The sequence below is a fragment of the Heptranchias perlo genome, chromosome 3, assembly GCF_035084215.1.
Source record: "Heptranchias perlo isolate sHepPer1 chromosome 3, sHepPer1.hap1, whole genome shotgun sequence".
NCBI classification, from domain to species: Eukaryota; Metazoa; Chordata; class Chondrichthyes; order Hexanchiformes; family Hexanchidae; genus Heptranchias; species Heptranchias perlo.
In genome coordinates this window covers 73309822-73328237 of record NC_090327.1, presented here as the reverse complement: position 1 = coordinate 73328237, position 18416 = coordinate 73309822, and the positions used below count along the sequence as shown (strand labels likewise).

General features: G+C 40.7%; 1 protein-coding gene across 1 annotated transcript in view; it reads right to left on the bottom strand.

Moving 5' to 3' along the window:
- adhfe1 (alcohol dehydrogenase iron containing 1) overlaps positions 1 to 13076 on the bottom strand; it is a 38908-nt gene extending 25832 nt beyond the window's left edge. Inside the window, exons 1-8 of the mRNA XM_067980231.1 lie at positions 13004 to 13076; positions 11252 to 11289; positions 10306 to 10349; positions 10113 to 10166; positions 9444 to 9598; positions 7856 to 8052; positions 4218 to 4295; positions 2445 to 2550 (exon numbers count right to left, since the gene is read on the bottom strand). Coding sequence (XP_067836332.1) covers positions 2445 to 2550; positions 4218 to 4295; positions 7856 to 8052; positions 9444 to 9598; positions 10113 to 10166; positions 10306 to 10349; positions 11252 to 11289; positions 13004 to 13056 — 725 coding nt within the window. The 5' untranslated portion in view covers positions 13057 to 13076. The remainder of the gene's footprint in view (positions 1 to 2444; positions 2551 to 4217; positions 4296 to 7855; positions 8053 to 9443; positions 9599 to 10112; positions 10167 to 10305; positions 10350 to 11251; positions 11290 to 13003) is intronic.
- Between the last annotated feature and the right edge of the window lie 5340 nt (positions 13077 to 18416).

The window sequence follows — 18416 nt, the reverse complement described above, 5'->3', positions numbered from 1 at the left end:
TGAACAGGAAATTTAGGGAATGGGGCACAGAGCTGAGAGGTGATGACACGTTTGTGGACCATAGAGAGAAAAGGGAGAGTAGAGGTGGGGTGGTAGTTGGAGGGGATGGATGGATCAAGGTTGGTCTTTTTGAGGAGGAGGTGATGATTGCAGTTTCCAAAAGAAGATGAGCAGTGCCTGAGCAAAGGTAACAATATCAGCAAGTACGAGGGTCAAGAGGAATAGTTGTGATCAGGAGTTCAGTGGGGCGGGGACTGTGGGAGCAGGAAGTGGTTCTTATTGAAAAGATGAGCTTGGAGAGGGAGATGGTGGATGGGAAATAAACTGTAGAGTGATAGGTGATCAGTGGTAGAGTGAATGGGAGACTGGGGAAGTCATGAATGGCGAGAGTGGGGAGAAAGCAAGGGGAGGTAGTGACAGTGGTAGTTGCACGGATCTTAGACATGAGAAATCCATAAGCTCTTTGCACTTGGTATAGAGATGAGAAAGGAGGAGGCAAGTGAAAAGGATTTGAGCAGATTGTTCATCATGGAGAAAGGAGCCTTGGGTTGTCCTTGCTTCCAGGATGATCTCAAGAAGATTTGGCTGAGGATAGCAAGTACAAAGAAAATGTCTCCGAGGAGACATCGTTGTACTAAGAAAATTTTTTATATTCGGTACCATGGAATTATATCTAGTTAAGAGAAAACAAAACAAGTTGACCACTATAATATAACCACTATGACACAATTACATACAAAAGATGAGCTGAGTTCTCTGATGACAGATGTAGCAAATTTTATATTTATTTGCTAATTTTATCTCCTGCAGACATTCCACAGACACTGCTGACCTTTTAATACTTCATCAAGTTGACAGTTTTGTATATGAGTCTAGAGTATTGGCAAGGGGTGAGGTGGGGGTATCACAGCCAAGGCCAGTCCTGTGTTCACCTGATGTCCATACATGCACACTTTCTAGTAGGGATTACCGGACAGTGATCCAGAGCCAGAAGCTAGCCCATGCCAATTGTAGTGTTGGATTTAGCAAATATAATCCAGTATCTAATAACAATGCATTTGGAGTGTTGGAGATAGATATGAAGTTTGTCAGATCGATAATTAGATCATTTCAGTTACATAGAAGAAAATTATACTAGGAAGTATGAATGAAAATACCAGTAAAGCTCTTCAAAGTGTAAGTGAAAAAGAAAACATTTAAAATAATAAATTCTCCTCATGTCACTTACCAAAAATACATACAACATAAAACCCTACTGTAAGCACTTTAGATACCAGTTCCAATGGTCTGAAGTTTTATCAACACAGTTCCTATACTTCGATTAAGTGTATGTATAGTGAATAGGGCTTTATATCTGGTTTCCTCGGTCAGTGAAATCCGAAGAACAGGTTAAATGTAACTTTTATCAAGTGCGAGTTTTCCGAATGACCTGGGACCAGTCAACAGCACACAGGTGACTCTCAGACCACCTGCCCACAGAAAGGGAACTTTTTGAAACTAAAAAAAAAATTCATGCCACAAATGGGCATGTGGAAAATTCAATCAATGGACCAGCACCAACTTGCACTCCTGCCCAGCTGGAAACGAACTAATCTCGCCACGATACAGGTACGCTCAGTTTTTTAATTCTAAGCTAAGTATTAATAGCGTGGTAAGTCTTAATGACTGCCAAACAACCTCTCGAGCACTAAAAATTAACTTTTAAAAATGTGAAGTCTCATTGCTCCTGAGTTTAATAGTTTTTGGACATTTAAAAACATTTTTTAAATTAAAATTTTTTAATTTTTAAAAAACTTTTTACTTCTGTCTCTTTTATCTCAGTCTTTTAATCTTATCCTCTCTTTATTTCATTTTCTCTATGTCATTTTATACCTTATCGGGCCCATCCGGGTTTTTAATCTGCACTGTTTGTGAATGAACTGCATTTCCTAGTTCTCACAGTGTGGCTCACTTCAAGCTGATTGATTGAGGGGCTGAGCGAGCCTTTCAGCCCTCACACAGCCCGGGAAAGAAGGCTCATGTTATTTGAAATCGCAATTCAAGGAAGTCGCCACCAAAAAGAATGCAGTAACTTAGTGGGTGAATTTAAATCTGCTGGTTCACCGCTCGGAACAATTTCTGGCCCTATGTGTACTTTTCAAATAAGTCTGTCAAAATATGAGGGAAAAAGCAGAACTAATCAAGTTAAGAAAAATATCTAACTATGTTAAATAATGACAGATATAGTTAAATTTCCACAAGGGACATTATTCCTTCCATTATTTCAACTTTTGCAACATTGGCAGGGAATTTCCTTAGAGCTACTCCTAAAGTAAATTTGCCAGAAGTATGACGGAAAACAGGATTTCCACCACACTTCCAATGAAGTTACAGAAGCTCCAAGGAAATTCATGGCCATGAGACAGGTTTGTTTCATAAATGTTTAACCTGATAAAGATACTTACCAAAGTACATCAAATCCACTATAAGCTGCCACTCGTTCAGGCATGTGCAGTGTGTGCAAAGGATCCACTAATCCGAGGACTGGTTTCAGAACCTTGCTGGCAATACCTAAAATGTACAATTAGCAGACAGTACCAAAACAAAACTATCCAGTTTTATTGTTAAAAAAAAATCTGTCCCTTTGACTTTGTGACATATTTGGTGAAAAAACTAGCATTGATGCTGCTCTTGTCAATATTGATATAGGGACATTATTGTAATTATTGTAATACACAGCCCGGGAAAGAACGCTGATGTTATTTGAAGTCGCAGTTCAAGGAAATTGCCGCCAAAAAGAACGCGGTAACTTAGTGGGTGAATTTAAATCTAATGACTACTGCTAGTTCACCACTCAGAGCAATTTCCAGCCCCTCTGTAATAAGAACTAGGAACAAATACAATAATAGTTACCCGCACCATGAAAAAACCCAAGCATAATAGTCCTGAAAGTCCGTGGGCCCTGAATTTACACCAGGATTGCATCCAAAAGGAACCTCTGCTGCTGGGCTTTCTGGGATCAGGGAGAGGTTACCTCATTCCCCGCCTGTGGCAGGCGCCTGCACAACTAGGGGTGCCTCTAGGGGGCCTGCCATTGTGAAAATATCAGGCTGGGAGGGTATCGGAGCCCTCAATTGGCGATAGAAGAAATTCTGGGGGTTGGTTGGCTCCCAGTGTAACAGTCCTGGCTTAGTTTCCTGCCAAAGTAATGGCAGATGTATGCTGGAACAGCCATGGCTTTTCATGGCCTTTGTAATCTTCTTATTGAAAGGTGTCTATAGAAAAAAAATCCTGTGTAAAAGCAATGACTAATAGTTCATTTAGCCTTTATGGTGAACATTATTTGATTTGTTTATTTGCACCTCCAGTGATTGTTTCATGTTTACCAAGGTGTTAGTGCTGGGAATGGAGCACTATTACAGTTTTATCCAATTTCGGAATTAAGTGCCACCGAGATCCGATACAGCATGATCTGGATAGAGGAATAAAAATGTCTACACTGTGTGTTAACCTCCAGCCCTAGAAGGGTATCATCTTAGCACAATAGTGCAGTAAGTACCAACTTGAATGATACATTGGGGGAAGCAAAACTCCCAAATGAACTCCCTGTCATTGATATCAGATCGGCTGAAGAGTCTTGCTGTCACCAATCTGGATCTGCAACAGGCCTGAAATTTTAGGATTTATCGCATCTCCTATATTAACACTGGAAGAGAAGTTGCTCTCCTTGCTTCTCCCAAGTCAGTGCCTATGCTACTGTGCTATTTTCCACACCAGTAACCACTATGGACCTTTTCCCTGGCTAAAGGATGGCATATTCATTTAATATTGGCCTCAGATGGTAGCAGAAGAAGTTGAACAATTAGCTGCAGTTTAAAAATTCGTGATAACGTACGAGGGCACCTTATGAAACAACAAAAACCATTTTATGCCAATTGCTGCTGTGGCAGAGAGATCACCATGCTCCTCCCCTAATGGAAAGCCTATTTTGCAGCCTGACATAAGCCCTGGAACCTTTGGGAGTTTGCAGTATAGGAAGGCCATCTGCAGTGCACCCCACCCCCTCCATCCAGGGAATGCTATTGTTGACATTCTCCTGGGCCATGGATGCATCTAGAGCCAAAGAGAAAACAAAATCAAGTGAAACAAAGGAGTCTTTGATTAAAAGTGCTCTTACTACATTAACATGGGAAAGATCCAACTCACTTCAATCTGCATTGTCACAGTTATTCAGGTACCTGTTTTAGCTTTCATAGCTTCATAACCAAATACTGCCACACCTGTGGTCTCACTTCCAGTGCCAGCTGTAGTGGGAACTGGTTAAAATAACAAATTACATAATGTGATTAGTAAAGAACTGTATTTTTGGTTCTCCATATAGTTTAACATTCAATTTCAAAATCTGTAACGATTACAAATAGATGACATGTAAAACATTCTTTTGCCCGATCTACAAAAAGTACAAATGTATAACATTCAATGTCAGTAGTTAAGACTCCTCATTTTGCAAGTCAGAATCATCCACTCCACACTAACCAGAAATATGTGACATTTATCATTAGAGGCCTTTTCAATCAGTTTTTACCAATTTCCACCAAAAAATTCCCAAATTATTTCAAGTTGATGGATCGGTAAAAAAGACTATTTCTGCCCAATTCTGGCCTTCAAAACGAGGACTTCTCCCTGCTTCTAGTGGATCCTGAGATGCGTATGTCATGCTAATGACATCATCATACAATTTGTGTGATGACGTATATACGCAAGATAGACAACGACTAGCGCAATACGTGCGCATCCCAAAACCCAAATGCCCTTTCAATGTCAGGAAACAAGTGATTCCACTTGTAAGTGTTCTGTTTGAAAAGTTAGACTGCACGTCTGAATCACGTTATATTTGCACCTTCAGTATATTTCTGTAAATTGATTAAGCAAGATGGATCATTTAATAGGCATAACTATTTTGCTACATTTCAGTGGCATTATCAAGGGCTACAAGGATTTCCCAAACATCTTAATTCTTTTCTACTTATAGAAATCTATACTGTTTTCATAGATTATGGAGACACTTCATTGCTGTAGCTCTCAATTTATAAAGTGAAAGCAGAATGGGGCAGAATTTGCTGTCAAAATAACGGCGCCTTAAAGGCTTACACCGTTATTAGTGTGTAAAAAGTCCAGCAATTTGTGGTGAGGAAGAGATATGTCGTGAGTTGCGAATTGCCAGAAATTGCTGGATGATTTGCAGCACTCCGCCATTAGCCTTGCAAAAACGGGAGCTCGCCCTCAATCTCCCCATGAGTTTCAAAAAATTGCTGGATTTGCGCCGTAAATACAAATGAAATTCACCGCAGAAAGTTAGGGTTGGTATTTCACGATGTAAGGACCCTATAATGACAGGATTTATGTTCCTTTGAATGTTCCTATTGAACTGTGGAGTTTCACTCCTGCAGATAGTAAATTGTTCCTAGAGGTTTTTTAAATTTTAAATTTTTTTCTTTCTTTTCCTTTCTTTCTCTTTTTTCTCTCTAAATCCAATCTTTCTTTCCCTCTCTTTATTTCTCTTTCTGTATCTAATTTGACTCTAATTCATGCTATTTCTTTCTCCGTCGTTCACTCTCTTTCTTTCTCTATCCTTAAATCTCATTGGTTAAGGAGATAGATTATTGGTCCCGTTGTTCACCAATGTCCCAGATGCCCTGTTGGCCTCACTGCGCCATTATCAGTTCGGACTTCCAGCAATTTGCGCCGCAGAATTAATTGGAGTTGAAGGATGAGGAAATAAATCAAACTCACGGCGCTCAACACGAGAAAAGCAGCTACAGCAAATTCTGGGCCAACATGTTGCTATTTATGCTGTTTTTGATGCTAAAAATACCAAAAAACACTTTTTTTATGGGCAATAAAAATTGACTTTAAAGGTATCAGACTTAGCTCAGTGGTAGCACTCTCACCTCTGAGTCAGAAGGTTGCAGGTTATAGCCCCACTTCAGAGACTTGAGAACATTACCTAGATTGATGCTTCAGTGCAGTACTGAGGGAGGTGCTGTTTTTCGGATGAGACCTTAAACCATGGCCTTGTCTGCCCTCTCAGGTGGATGTAAAAGATCCCATGGCACTTTTCAAAGAGCAGGGGAGATCTCCCGGTGTCCTGACCAATATTTATCCCTCAACCAACATCACTAAAACAAATTATCAGGTCATCATTTTATTACCATTTGTGGGAACTTGCTGTGTGCAAATTGGCTGCTGCGTTTCCCTGTATTACAACAGTGACTACACTTCAAAAATACTTCATTGGATGCAAAGTGCTTCCGGGCATTCTGAGATTGTGAAGTGAGCTGTATAAATGACATTTCTTTCTTATTTATTTTAGCACTTTGTACATTTTTTCCAATTATAAGTCAATAGTGTAGTGAAGTAATGACTCTTGCATTCATTGATGAGTGCCAATTTTACAATGGAAGCAGTGTTGGTACTGTTATGTTACTACATTATATGGAAAGAGCATTTTTGAATGATGCGTTTTTGACAATTTGTAATTACTAGTCAATCTCCAAGGCATTGCACATGGGAGTCAAGACTAAGAGCACATTTTAGGAGAGCAGGGGGAGAGGAAAGGCTAGGAGGGGTAAAAAGGAGAGAAGTGGAATGGAGGGGGAGTGGAAGGGAAGATGTAGGGGAGAGGAGTGGATAGAAGGGGAGGAGAGACGGGAGTGGAGAAGAGAGGGAGTGGAGTGGATAGAGGGAAAGGAGAGGAGAGGAGGGAGAAGGATAGGGGAAGAAGGATAGAAGCTGGGGAGAGGGAGGGAAGCAGGGACAGAGAGGAGGAGTGGAGGAGAAGAGACGTGGAGAGGATAGTGGAAAGATGAGGAGAGGGAAGAGGGTGGAGAGGAAAACTTAAATTTCCACTGTGTGCAAATAATGCCGATTTCCACTCTTTCTAACCTCTGCCAGTGGGAAAAAACAAGTCACCTGCTATGGTCGAGTGACTCATTTCCGATAGCTATGATGGTTATTTTAAATTGTTAAAGGTGAACTCTTATTTATCCCACCAGCGAGCTCTTTAGTGTTGTTGTGGAAGATAACATAGTGCAGAATGGTGAGTGGATTATCTTTCTGAAAACTGGTCAAAATTCCCTTGCTACAGCCATTCAGTCCACAATCTGAATGCTCTCACCTACACATTTTGCAGTTTCACTAAGAGATGAAGGAAAAAAAATCAAATCAGATGTTGGCAATTAAGAATATACCAACTATATAATTATAATAGATTATACATTCTAATAAATGATTAATCAAAAGTATAGGTTATTTACAGCGGTAACAAATGGCACTTTGCTGATAAAGAAACCGAGTCTTTTTATGATGATCTAAATATTCTCAAATATTTAAATCAATCAATATATATATATATTTTTAAATGATTGCACTTGGTACAGTCATACAGTCAATTAGTGCCAATCAACACTTCTCACTTATAGTGATGATCTGGAGATGCCGGTGATGGACTGGGGTGGACAAATGTAAGGAATCTTACAACACCAGGTTATAGTCCAACAATTTTATTTTAAAATCACAAGCTTTCGTAGATTATCTCCTTCGTCAGGTGAGTAGTGAATGAGAGGTTCTCAAATCGCATATCTTATATTAGGCTGGGACACCATCACACCAATCAAAGGTGTCGTTGGTGTTCAGACCTGTCTGAACCTGGTGTTGTAAGATTCCTTACACTTATAGTGAGCCATATTACTGAGCCGCCTCCAAACAAAACAATCTATTTGCAGACTGTGGTCACAGTTCGTATGCCACACAGAAAGTTATTAATGGCACAATTCAAACCAACTCCATTATGAAAAGATCTTCTGCATGAACCCACCTGCTATTAAAGGACGGAGACTAACAGTAACAGGCTTTCCTTTCCCTATTGGTGCATTGACATAGTCCAAGAATTCAGCATCAGGACTGCAGGTGTAGAGGTTAGCCACTTTACATGTGTCCATCACAGATCCACCTCCAACAGCAACGTAGGCATCAAACTGTTCTTGCCTAGCAAATGTTATTGCTTCCTTGAAGCTAATAACGTTTAAAAACAATACAGAATGACCAACTCAAAACAAAACTGTATGTCAAGAGTAATACACTCTGAAAGATTAAACAAATAGCACATCTTTTTTAAAAACAGGAGAGTTATGGGTAAGTGCTGGTAGGTATGGTACTGAGCCTTACAGATCAGAAAGGTCCCAAGTTTTATCCCTAGTCTGTGCTGATTTAGCTGATCTCAACACGACAGCAGCAGGGGCACGATAATCAGCCTCAGTATCTTCAGATTAGGACAAAGTAATATCAGCAAGGATTTCCATTCCAATCACCATTTAGAGACTGCTAATGTAAAGCACATGCATGGGTGTCAGGACTGGGCTCACATGTGCCCACAACATTTCAACAGCTTGCCAACTCACTGTCAAGGCTTACCAATGAACAATGGGAATTTGGGTGTGTTACCAGAGGATTGCCAGTGCACGTGAAACTGAACCCTGGTGTGAATCACTATCTTCAGGAGAGGAACTGAAAAAATATTAAGAAAAAAAAATGTACCTTCATCTTCCAGAGAATATCTTTTTTAAAAAAAAGTTGTACACCCCAAGTACCTCTCTCCAGAACAGCTGTAGTGGCCTATTGGCTGGGATTATCCTCTTCGGGCAGGGTTCCAGTGGGGCTGGACTTCTACTCACCCCTCTGATTCTGCCCCAACTCCAACCAGTTTGCCCGGGTTGGGGCTTATTATTAATGCAGGATTCTCGCTGCCAAGAAGGAATTAGCCATTGGACCAGAAGAGGGTGGGCAACAGAACTAAAGTGGCAGGAGCGGCAGCTTTGTTTGGTCTTGGCAGAGACTGAGGGCGGAATCGGAGGAAAGGAGGCCGCAACAAGCCCCTCGTCCTCCATGGGGGCTGGTACCACCATTTCCTGGGGCCCACCGCCACCTTCCCACTGGGAAGCGGTGGTCACAAGAAAAATCCGTTGCGGACCTCGGCCCTGAACCCCTACCGCCATTTTCATGCAGCAGGTGAGGAAGGAGAGGCCAGCGGTGGTCCCGGTGGGGGTCCAGGGAGAGAAATCCTGGTCAGGATGGTGAGGCAACAGCAGGTCTACTGTCCACATTTTCTGTTATTCTCCATTGCCTGGAAGAGAATCCCGACCATCACATCAGTCACTGTATGAAGGGATGTCTATATTCTGGAGCCTGACCACATGTGATAAAGAATGCACAGATGCAGCCTCTTCAGCCTGTCCCGAAGGGATAGCACTGAAGTCATTCTCTTAAAAAAGTGCTCATTTTAAAGTATATGAAATTTTTAATTGCCAGATTGCTAATAGTGGAATAGCAATATTAGGGATATCACCAACAATAACACCATTAAGGCCTCACTCCTTTAACACACTCTGAAATGAGTTGCTGGTTACCTTAAATCTGTTGGCTCCACTCTGACCTTGTCAAACACTTGAAAGTTCACTCCATTCTTAACTAATGAATTCAGGACAGCCTTAACAGGAGGAAGGTTGGCCACATTCTTGTCAGTCATCACACAAACTTTCCTGGCTCCAATATTCTGAAGATCCTATAGAAATACCAGAAGCTTCAATTTTTTTTACATGAAAAACATGCAAACACCAAACAGCCAATTAGTAGAGAACAGCTCGTGTATTTGCCAGGGCTCTACAGTAAACCTATACTGATTTTTTTTCTATTGATAGGAACATAGGAATTGCTGGTTGATAAAAGACTAAGGTCCATTTAGTTTACTTCTACAATCCTGGTAGATTTGGCTTGTTTTATTTGTTATACATTGCTTAGGATGATCACACCAGTGTGCTTACTGAACAGATGTCTGACAAATCAATGCCGTTGTCATTGGATAGATACAGACTTACTTCCATGTTTAAGATATTCTTTCATTCCCCTGCCTGCACCCCATTCCTAGCTCAACAAAGAATCAAGAGCATAAACTATTCTGGTCTGTTGATGTTTTAATGCACTGAACCACTAGAATTGCTGCAAAGATGTGCAAAATTAGTGAATGAAATTAAAGTAAAAAAAAGGCTTTTAAATATATTTAGAGGTCAAACCCTTACCATCCCAACTTCATTTGTTACCCCTTCTCCATATCGGATGCTTGAACAAGACATCTGAAATAGAACCAACATCCTCAGAGATTGTCAGCCTTGGAAAAAATGCGTGATTTATTCTTATAATTTTTTTTACATTATTATTGGTCAAATGATTAAGTTGTGAAAGATCATGGCCCATTAAGTGACATATTTGTACCTCGAAAGCATAGTCTGTTGTTCTGGATGTAACATGTCCTGGAGCTGGAACACACAAACACCGACACTGAATCGCATTCACAGCTTCCAATCACAATACCGCAGAAAAATGTAAACCGCTAGATTTCAACCAATTTGAGATGAATGCATAGAATGTTCCTACAGTACAGTTACTAACACTAACTGACTGGTCAGGTATGTAGATAAAGTTACAACAAAGTTGATGTTCCCCACTTACAGAGAGCAACCATCAACTGCTTTGGAGAGATCAGTCAATTTTAAATACCAAATGTTATCACACTGTCTGCTAAATACATGGAGAAATTTCAAATTACAACATAGGTAGGCAATTGAATCTGATTTCATAAAAACAGGTGTTAGTGCTGAAACATAAATGGAGTTTTCTTTCCATTTAAAATTAAATAAGACTCCTAAATTTCAGCAGCATAAAGCAGTGAGATTAATTCACAAAAAAACTGCTTGTAATACTATAATACTATATATTCAAAGCTTTAAAGTATTGTAAAGTTTGATGTCTAAATCCAATTTTACACAGGTTTTATAATAGGGATTATGACTTTTACACCTTTGTGACCTATAGGTCAATTTTATGTTCCACTACCACAGAAAACCACAGGATTGAGACACTAAGGCCTAAATTTAACAACTTTTATTGAATTTAAAGCTTCAAACTCCTCTTGCAGTTCAGTCAGGTTTACACCAGAACACTTGTAACTATTTACTTTTGTAAATATGGATCCAGTCACTTACACAACTTTGTACTCTTGAACTCAACTGCCTGCGTTTTAACTGCTCTGTAGGTTTCTACTTGACTGCTGAAAGAAATTTTAACTAGAATTAAGAATTATTTACCACCAACTCATATTCTATTGTCACCTTCTGCAAGGATCACAATAATTAATCATTTAATGATAACAGAGCATTACCTTGTGAGTAAGTGTGAGAGTGAGCAGGACATCGACATCTAGTCAAATAACAAAAGATATTCAAATCAGACTACTTCTCTACTACAGCTAGTATAAAAAAATTACAAAAACTGCTGCTAATAATTGTTCTTAAACCATACTGTATTTAATTGTATCAGATACTGTGTAAGGATACCAGTGACTTAGGGAGCATTTACACAAGTTCAGTATTAGTGTAAAGCACTTTCAGGTTTGCATCAACACTAAACTTGTTATGTGTAAATTGGGTGTGAAGGTCCAAACTCCAATGTGAAGCAGAGCAAGACTCTCCTCCAAGGAGTCTCACTCCACTTCACTCCAATTTTCAGTCGATTCAGACTGCATCTACATTCAGTGGCTTAGGCAGGTTTTTTCGGAGGGGGGGAGGCAGTTGTTAGGATATGAGCTTGCTAGACCAAAAAAAACTACCTCAAAAGGTCTATTCTTCAAATAGAAATTTCACAATAAGGTTCAAATAGAAATGTTATTATTTGCTTTATTTGAATTGTTAGATTAATGGAAGTAATAATGTTTCTATTTGTATAACACAAGTATAGTGGGACAAAAACACAAAGTCAAAGTGCAGCTATGTGTCGCTAGTTTATCAGTAACTTGGCTACTATTCACAATATCCCGGTGAACATTAAAAAAAGCAAGCCTAGCTAATCAGTTTTCACTGGCGGAGCTGATTAGCTCTGGAAGAACATCAGTTGTTTGTGTTCTACCAAGTGATCTAAGGGACCTACTTTCAAAAGGAATGGTCTGATAGAAAAAATCATAGAAATTGCGAGGATGGGGGGTAGTGTTTGAACACCCTGAACACCCCCCTGCCTATGCCCATGTCTATGTTATAACTGAATGGTCATTGTTAAGTAAAACTGCTTAGCACTGGCACTGCAGTTGTAAATTCACAAGCTTTCGGAGACTTCCTCCTTCCTCAGGTAATGAGGAAGGAGGAAGTCTCCGAAAGCTTGTGAATTTAAAATAAAATTGCTGGACTATAACTTGGTGTTGTAAAATTGTTTACAATTGTCAACCCCAGTCCATCACCGGCATCTCCACATCACTGCAGTTGTAGTGTGTGAACTCTTCATTACTTACAAAACGAAAACGTTCATGAATTTTCAAAAATGGTATCTGAAATAAAGCACTGTTATCCATGAAACATTCAAAATTTACAGTTTAATACTGTGATACTGTCGATTTTCAGAGTTATTAGATGCCTTTGCAGTACACATTATTTGATTTCGCTGGGCACCGGCTAAATTTGTGTATTTCAGTAAGTTGTAAGACCTCAGCTGAGTGCTGAGCCAGGAGTAGTGCGGCTCCGCATTCTTCTATATCAGGGGCTGCAGCGTCTACGCAGCAAGTGCGGGTGACCTACAATCGCATTGAAATTACAACTTCCAGAAGCCGGTGTTCTTGAGCAATGACATCTTTGTCTGCAGTGGTGGAAATCCACTATAATGCCCAAAGCAGGCAGATGTGGGGTGCAGCTCAGGGTCGGGGTGTTCGTGATCGCGGACTGGGATAGGAGCCTGGATCGTCTGCCGCTGCCGAGAACCACAGGTCGTTGGCTGGGAAACCTCACAGGACAGCGACCACTTGCTGATCCCAGGACTGACGATCAAAGCCGCTCCGTGCCATTAGCAGCAGCGACGTGAATAAGGGAGAGATCGGATCCCCAATCCCCTTTAAAAGTAAATTCTATTTGGTTTGGCCTTGGTTACTTACGACGCCTGTTGCAGCTGTTTCAACAAGCCAACGACTCTCTCCCGACCAGCCATGAATTTTAGACAGTGAACTATGGGTTAGACAGTGGAGAACTATGGGATAGGGAGGAATGACAAACATCCCAGCACAAAATAAACATATCTTTAACCATATTATTGTTACATCTTTAAAATCTCAGCAGCGTCATTTGTTGACATCCATCTATTAGCACAAAACAAAATCCTAGAATTTTACAGCATAGAAGGAGGCCATTCGCCCCATCGTGCCTATGCGGGCTCTTTGAATGAGCTATCCAATTAGTCCCACACCCCTGCTCTTTCCCCATAGCCCTGCAAAATTTTCCTTTTCAAGTATATATCCAATTCTCTTTTCAAAGTTATTATTGAATCCGCTTCCATCAACCTTCCAGACAGTGCAGTCCAGGTCATAACAACTCACTGTGTAAAAAGAAAATTCTACTCATCTCCCCTCTGGTTCTTTTGCCAATTTTCTTAAATCTGTGTCCTCTGGTTACCAACCCTCCTATCTGGAAACAGTTTCTCCTTATTTACTCAAACAGCACTTACACACTTGAGCAATATGTATCATAAATTCAAGAACAGAAATCTGAGCGTCAGCTTTGCTCAATTGGTAGCACTCTCATCTCCGAGTCAGAAAGTTAAGAACTGAAGCCACACTCCAGGATTTAAGCACATAATCTAGGTTGACACTTCAGTGTAGTACTGAAGTGCTAAACTGTTGGAGTTGCCATTTTTGAATGAGATGTAAATGATACCATCATGCAATTTGAAGAAGAGCAAGGAATTTGCCCAGTGACCTGGCCAGTATTCCTCCTCAACCAAAAACGGCTTTCCTTTGTGTAAACTGGCCACATTTGCCTACATCACAACAGTGACCACACTAGAAAAGTAATTAATGCAAAAAGTAAAAAAAGCTGCAGATGCTGGAAATCGGAAATAAAATGGAAAATGCAGAAAACACAAAGCGGGTCAGTCAGCATCAGTGGAGAGAAGAGACAGGTTAGTGTTTCAGATGCAGATCCTTCAAAACAGCAAAATAAAAATTGGACAGGCATATTAATACAATCAGAAAAGGGGAAGGGAGAAATATATATATAGGTAGATAGATAGACAAACCCAGAGAGGAATTATGAGTGGAATAATGTAACAGATCACTTTAGTCAAACAAGTCTTTAGTCTTTAAAGAAACAAAAGGTGTATAGGTGGCTAAGCAAGTGGGAGCACTGGGGAAATGTGAGAAAATGGGAAATCCACTATAATGCTTTGGGCATTATAGTGGATTTCCACCACTGCAGACAAAGATGTCATTGCTCAAGAACACCGGCTTCTGGAAGTTGTAATTTCAATGCGATTGTAGGTCACCCGCACTTGCTGCGTAGACGCTGCAGCCCCTGATATAGAAGAATGCGGAGCCGCACTACTCCTGGCTCAGCACTCAGCTGAGGTCTTACAACTTACTGAAATACACAAATTTAGCCGGTGCCCAGCGAAACCAAATAATGTGTACTGCAAAGGCATCTAATAACTCTGAAAATCGACAGTATCACAGTATTAAACTGTAAATTTTGAATGTTTCATGGATAACAGTGCTTTATTTCAGATACCATTTTTGAAAATTCATGAACGTTTTCGTTTTGTAAGTAATGAAGAGTTCACACACTACAACTGCAGTGATGTGGAGATGCCGGTGATGGACTGGGGTTGACAATTGTAAACAATTTTACAACACCAAGTTATAGTCCAGCAATTTTATTTTAAATTCACAAGCTTTCGGAGACTTCCTCCTTCCTCAGGTAATGAGGAAGGAGGAAGTCTCCGAAAGCTTGTGAATTTACAACTGCAGTGCCATGTAAACCATGGAAAATGTGAGAGTCAGGTGTGAAGTCATAACAGGTTTGAAAATGAGATTATAGCTGAAGACTAACATTACCAAAGACAATGTTCAGTCAAAAGGGTTGCAGGGTGAATTGAAGAAATTTGAGTTATTGTTTTTGAAGCTTGAATTCAGCTTCATCGGAACAGTATATGCGGCCAATGACAGAAAGGTGGGAATAGGGGTGGGAGTTAAAGTAATGAGGCACAGGTAGCGCAGAGTTGCACTTAGAAATATAGAATTATACAGCACAGAAGGAGGCCATTCAGCCCATCGTGCCTGTGCCAGCTCTTTGAAAGAGCTATCTAATTAGTCCCACTCCCCTGCTCTTTCCCCATAGTCCTGCAAATTTCTCCTTTTCAAATATATATCCAATTCTCTTTTGAAAGTTACTGTTGAACCTACTTCCACCACCCTTTCAGTCAATGCATTCCAGATCATAACAACTTGCTGCAAAAAAAAAATTCCCCTCATCTCCCCTCTGGATCTTTTGCCAATTAGTTTAAATCTGTGTCCTCTGATTACCGACCGTCCTGCCAGTGGAAACAATTTCTCCTTATTTACTCTATCAATACCTTTCACAACTCTATTAAATCTGCCCTTATCCTCCTCTGTTCTAAGGAGAACAATCCCAGCTTCTCTAATCTCTCCACATAACTGAAGTCCCTCATCCCTGGTAGCATTCTAGTAAATCTCCTCTGCACCCTCTTCAAGGCCTTGACATCCTTCATAGGAACATAGGAACAGGAGTAGGCCATTTAGCCCCTTGAGCCTGTTCTGCCATTCAATGAGATCATGGCTGATCTGCGACCTAACTCCATATACCTGCCTTATCCCTATATCCCTTAATACCTTTAATTAACAAAAATCTATCAATCTCAGATTTAAAATTAACAATTGAGCTAGCATCAACTGCCGTTTGTGGAAGAGTTTTCCAAACTTCGACCACCCTTTGCGTGTAGAACTTCACTCCTGAAAGTCCTGGCTCTAATTTTTAGGCCATGTCCCCTCGTCCAATACTCCCCAGCCAGCGGAAATAGTTTCTCTCTATCTACTCTATCAGTTCCCCTTAATCATAGAATCATAGAATGGTTACAGCAAGGAAGGAAGCCATTCGGTCCATCGGGTCCGTGCTGGCTCAATGCAAGAGCAATTCAGCTAGTCCAACTCCCCTGCCCTATCCCCGTAGCCCTGAAAATTTTTTCCCTTCAAGTACTTATCCAGTTCCCTTTTGAAAGCCACGATTGAATCTGCTTCCACCACCCCCTCAGGCAGTGCATTTCAGATCATAACCACTCACTGCGTAAAAAAGTTTTCCTCATGTCGCCTTTGGTTCTTTTTCCAATCACCTTAATTCTATGTCCTCTGGTTCTTGACCCCTTCGCCAATGGGAACAGTTTCTCTCTATCTACTCTGTCTAGACACCTTCATGATTTTGAATACCCCTATCAAATCTCCTCTCAACCTTCTCTGCTCCAGGAGAACAAACCCCGCTTCTCCTGTCTATCGACGTAACTGAAGTCCGTCATCCCTGGAATCATTCTATTAAATCTCTTCTGCACCCTCTCTAAGGCCTTCACATCCTTCCCAAAATGCGGTGCCCAGAACTGGACACAATACTCCACTTGTGGCTGAGGCAGTGTTTTATAAAGGTTCATCATAACCTCCTTGCTTTTACTCTATGCCCCTATTTATAAAGCCCAGGATCCTGTATGCCTTCTTAACCGCTTTCTCAACCTGCTCTGCCGACTTCAATGATTTGTACACATATACCCCCAAGTCTCTCTGTTCCTGCACCACTTTAAGAACTGTACCATTTAGTTTATATTGCCTCTCCTTGTTCTTCCTACCAAAATGTATCACTTCACACTTTACTGCATTAAATTTCATCTGCCACGTGTACACCCATTCCACCAGCCTGTCAACGTCCTCTTGAAGTCTATCACTATCCTCCTCACTGTTCACTATCCTTCCAAGTTTTGTGTCATCTGCAAATTTTGAAATTGTGCCCTGTACACCCAAGTCCAAGTCATTAATATATATCAAGAAATGCAATGGTCCTAGTACCGACCCCTGGGGAACACCACTGTATACCTCCCTCCAGTCCGAAAAACAACCGTTCGCCACCACTCTGTTTCCTGTTACTTAGCCAATTTCGTATCCATGCTGCCATTGCCCCTTTTATTCCATGGGCTTCAACTTTGCTGACAAGCCTATTATGCGGCACTTTATCAAATGCCTTTTGGAAGTTCAATTACACATCAACTGCATTGCCCTCATTGACCCTCTCTGTTACCTCATCAAAAAACTCACTCAAGTTAGTAAATATCTTGAAAACTTTGATCAAATCACCACTTAATCTTCTAAATTCTAGGGAATACAACCCTAGCTTGTGTAATCTCTCCTTGTAATTTAACCCTTGAAGTCCAGATATCATTCTAGTAAATCTACGCAGCACTCCCTCCAAGGCCAATATGTCTTTCCTAAGGTGCGGTGTCCAGAACTGAACACAGTACTCCAGGTGTGGTCTAACCGGAGCTTTGTATAGCTGTAGCATAACTTCTACCCCCTTGCATTCTAATCCTCTAGATATAAAGGCTAGCATTCCATTAGCCTTTTTGATTATTTTCTGTACCTGTCCATCACATTTTAATGATCTATGTACATGGACCCCTAAGTCTCTTTGGACCTCCACTGTTTCTAGCTTTTCGCCATTTAGAAAGTATTCTGAGCTATCCTCAGAATGGTGCCCAGAATTCAACACAATACTGCAGCTGACGCCCAACCAGTGACTTGCGGACAGAATGGAGCTGTTGGGCAGTCATCTAATCAACAATTTAGTCTCCCCAGTGTAGAGGGACCATTCTGTAAGCAGTGACTACAGTATACCAGAGGAAGTACACGTAAATTACTGTGTCACAAAGGAGTATTTGGGGCTCTGGACTTTGGTGTAGGAGGAGGTGAAAGTGCGGGTGTTGCATCTCTTGCATTTGCACAGGAAGGTGCTGGGGAAGGGCGTGTAAAAATACTTAATTGAGGTCCAGAAATTTTACTCTGTGACTCGATGGCATAAGTGGTGGAACAGTGTAACATTAATGTGCATGTGTAAAGATGAGACCCATAGTTATCAACTATTTATGCTTATAACTTTTCATTGTTGATGGGAGTTACACAGTTGAAAACCAGTATTTGGACATTTAGACTATAAAATTGGTGGAGTTCTCTCATGAAGAACAATCATAAATGTAAAGCATGACCAAATATAGACTATCTTCCTTAGGGAGAGGTAAGCAGTGTCCCTGGAGTTAGGTTGGCTCCAAGATGACACACCAGGTGTTGGATGATTGGAACTGAGGCAACCCTCTGTGGCAGATTCAGTAATCTGATACTTGAGCCTGGCACAAAGTATTCAAGGGTACAGTTGATGATTCAGTAACTGGTCAGGTTCACTGTTCGGTCACTGGGATTTAGGATTCTTCCCTCAGCTCCAAATAACCCTGCAAGCCAATGCCTTACCAGA